Source organism: Leucoraja erinacea, unplaced genomic scaffold (assembly GCF_028641065.1).
Source record: "Leucoraja erinacea ecotype New England unplaced genomic scaffold, Leri_hhj_1 Leri_80S, whole genome shotgun sequence".
Lineage (NCBI taxonomy): Eukaryota > Metazoa > Chordata > Chondrichthyes > Rajiformes > Rajidae > Leucoraja > Leucoraja erinaceus.
The window spans coordinates 422,501-425,000 of record NW_026576740.1 but is presented as its reverse complement, the minus strand read 5'-3'; the positions used below and the strand labels follow the sequence as shown (position 1 = coordinate 425,000).

Below are 2,500 nucleotides of genomic sequence, written 5' to 3'. Positions count from 1 at the left end.
TTAACGTACAAACCCGCACGGCTTTGGGATCTGGGAGGAAACCGGAGCACCCGGAGGAAACCCACACGGTCACAGTTTAAGGATAAGGGGGAAATCTTTTAGGACCAGGATGAGGAAAACATTTTTCACACAGAGAGTGGTGAATCTGTGGAATTCTCTGCCACAGAGGGTAGTTGAGGCCAGTTCATTGGCTATATTTAAGAGGGAGTTAGATGTGGCCCTTGTGGCTAAAGGGATCAGGGGGTATGGAGAGAAGGCAGGTACGGGATACTGAGTTGGATGATCAGCCATGATCATATTGAATGGTGGTGTAGGCTCAGCCGGCACGGTGGCGCAGCGGTAGAGTTGCTGCCTCACAGCGCTGGAGACCCGGGTTCGATCCTGACCACGGGTGCTGTCTGTACGGAGTTTTGTATCTTCTCCCCCTGACCTGCGTGGGTTTCCTCTGGGTTTCGTCCCACACTACAAAGACGTGTAGGGTCGGTGGGTTAATGAGGAGGCTGCAAATGGCCCGGAGTGTGAGTGGATCAGAGCGAGGGGAAGGGGGGGGGGGGAGGGGGGGGGGGGGGGAGGGGGGGGGGGGGGGGGGGGGGGGAAGGGGGGGGGGGGGGGGGGGAGGTGAGGAGGGGGGTGAGGGGGGGCAGCACTGAGCCAGACGTGATGGGAGGTGTTGGAGAGGGGATGGGGGGGGGGGGGGGGGGGGGGGGGGGGGGGGGGGGGGGGGGGGGGGGGTGAAGGGGGGGAGGGGGGGGGGGGCAGGTACGGGGGGAGGGGGTAGGGGGGGGGAACCAGAGGAGGTGGGGGGGGGGGGGGGGGGGGGGGGGGGGGGGGGAGGAGGGGGGGAGATTGCGAGGCCTCTCTCCCCTACACTTACAGAGGTGTGGAGCTCCTGGATGTGGCTGCAGGAAGACATGGCAGCCGAACAGTCCTGGCAGTAAGTCGGCGTGACCGCCAGCGCCGTGACTACGGAACAAAGCACCAGTTGAGAACGTCCCCACCGACCCCCGACCCACAAACGCCATGCTGACCCCTGACCCATCACCCCATGACCTGAACCCACTGACCCTGACACACCCTACCGACTCCTTGACCCCCGACGCTCACCCTAACATGCGATACTGAGCCGACCATTGATCCATTGTGCCGACCCCCAGCACTGACCCTGACCGCCACTGACCTCTGACCTGCTGTGCCAATCCCCGGCCTCTGGCCCTAACTCGCTGCACTGACTCTTCACTCACCAACCCCCAACAATAAATTACCTGCTGACCCCCGACCCACCGCCACCCCTGACCCCTGGTCCAGGCATGACCTCCAACACGCTGACCCCCGACCCCCCGCCACACCTGACCCCTGGTCCAGGCATGACCTCCAACACGCTGACCCCTGACCCTGGTCCACCCATGACCTCCAACACGCTGACCTCCGACCCCCCCCGCCACCCTGACCCCTGGTCCAGGCATGACCTCCAACACGCTGACCCCCGACCCACAGCCCCCCCTGACCCCTGGTCCAGGCATGACCTCCAACACGCTGACCCCCGACCCCCCCTCACCCCTGACCCCTGACCCAGGCATGACCTCCAACACGCTGACCCCCCCCCCACCCCTGACCCCTGGTCCAGGCATGACCTCCAACACGCTGACCCCTGACCCACCAACCTAGGCGAGTCGCCATCACTCCAGCCTTTAGCTCTGGGTGAACAAGAACCCCTTAAGACCCCCCTCACCTCCGCACTCATGGTAACAGACAACAGGTGCAGGAGTTGGCCATTCGGCCCTTCGAGCCTGCACTGCCATTCAATGTGATCATGGCAGATCATCCAAAATCAGTACCCTGTTCCTTTCCCCCATATCCCTTGATTCCCCTCCATCCCCCCACCCACCCACCCCGGCCCCCTCGATCCCTGCCCTGGGGCTGAACCAGAGGGTCTTTCCCCAGATCTACACCATGGGGTCAGATCCACCCATTACATCGAGTTGGGTGAGGGGAGGCTGGGCAGTGTGGGGGGCCTAAAGGGGCTGGGGCTATAAGTGATAGGAGCAGAATTAGCCCGTCAATTAGTCAGGCCTCTTCCGCCTGGCGCCGTGACTCGCAGATGGACAGCTTGACCAGGCCCAGGAGCAACACATCCTCGCTTCTACCCTCTCCCCTACGCACAGGGTGACCCGAGGGTTCTGCTGGGGTGCGTGGAGACAGGGACGGCAGCGGGTCACGCCACGGGTTATTTATTTATACATTGAATCAATGATTGCAATAATGTATACAATACAAAACTATACAACACAAACCCAGCACCAGACGACAAACTCTCCCGATACTCCAAATAAACATTCCTAACGGGCCTGTCCCACTGTACCAGCTAATCCAAGAGCTCTCCCGAGTTTAAAACAAAATCAAACTCGTGGTAAGTACGTAGAATGTATGTCGGAGCTCGGGACGTCTCTTAGCGGCTCGTAACGCTAACGGCAGGTACTCGGGAAACGCGGTAAGCTCGTGA

General features: G+C 61.3%; 1 protein-coding gene across 1 annotated transcript in view; it reads right to left on the bottom strand.

The window, feature by feature from the left end:
• Window positions 1–2,500, bottom strand: part of LOC129694823 (circularly permutated Ras protein 1-like) — a 72,074-nt gene that overhangs the window by 28,057 nt on the left and 41,517 nt on the right. The window contains exon 6 of the mRNA XM_055631584.1: window positions 875–963. Coding sequence (XP_055487559.1) covers window positions 875–963 — 89 coding nt within the window. The remainder of the gene's footprint in view (window positions 1–874; window positions 964–2,500) is intronic.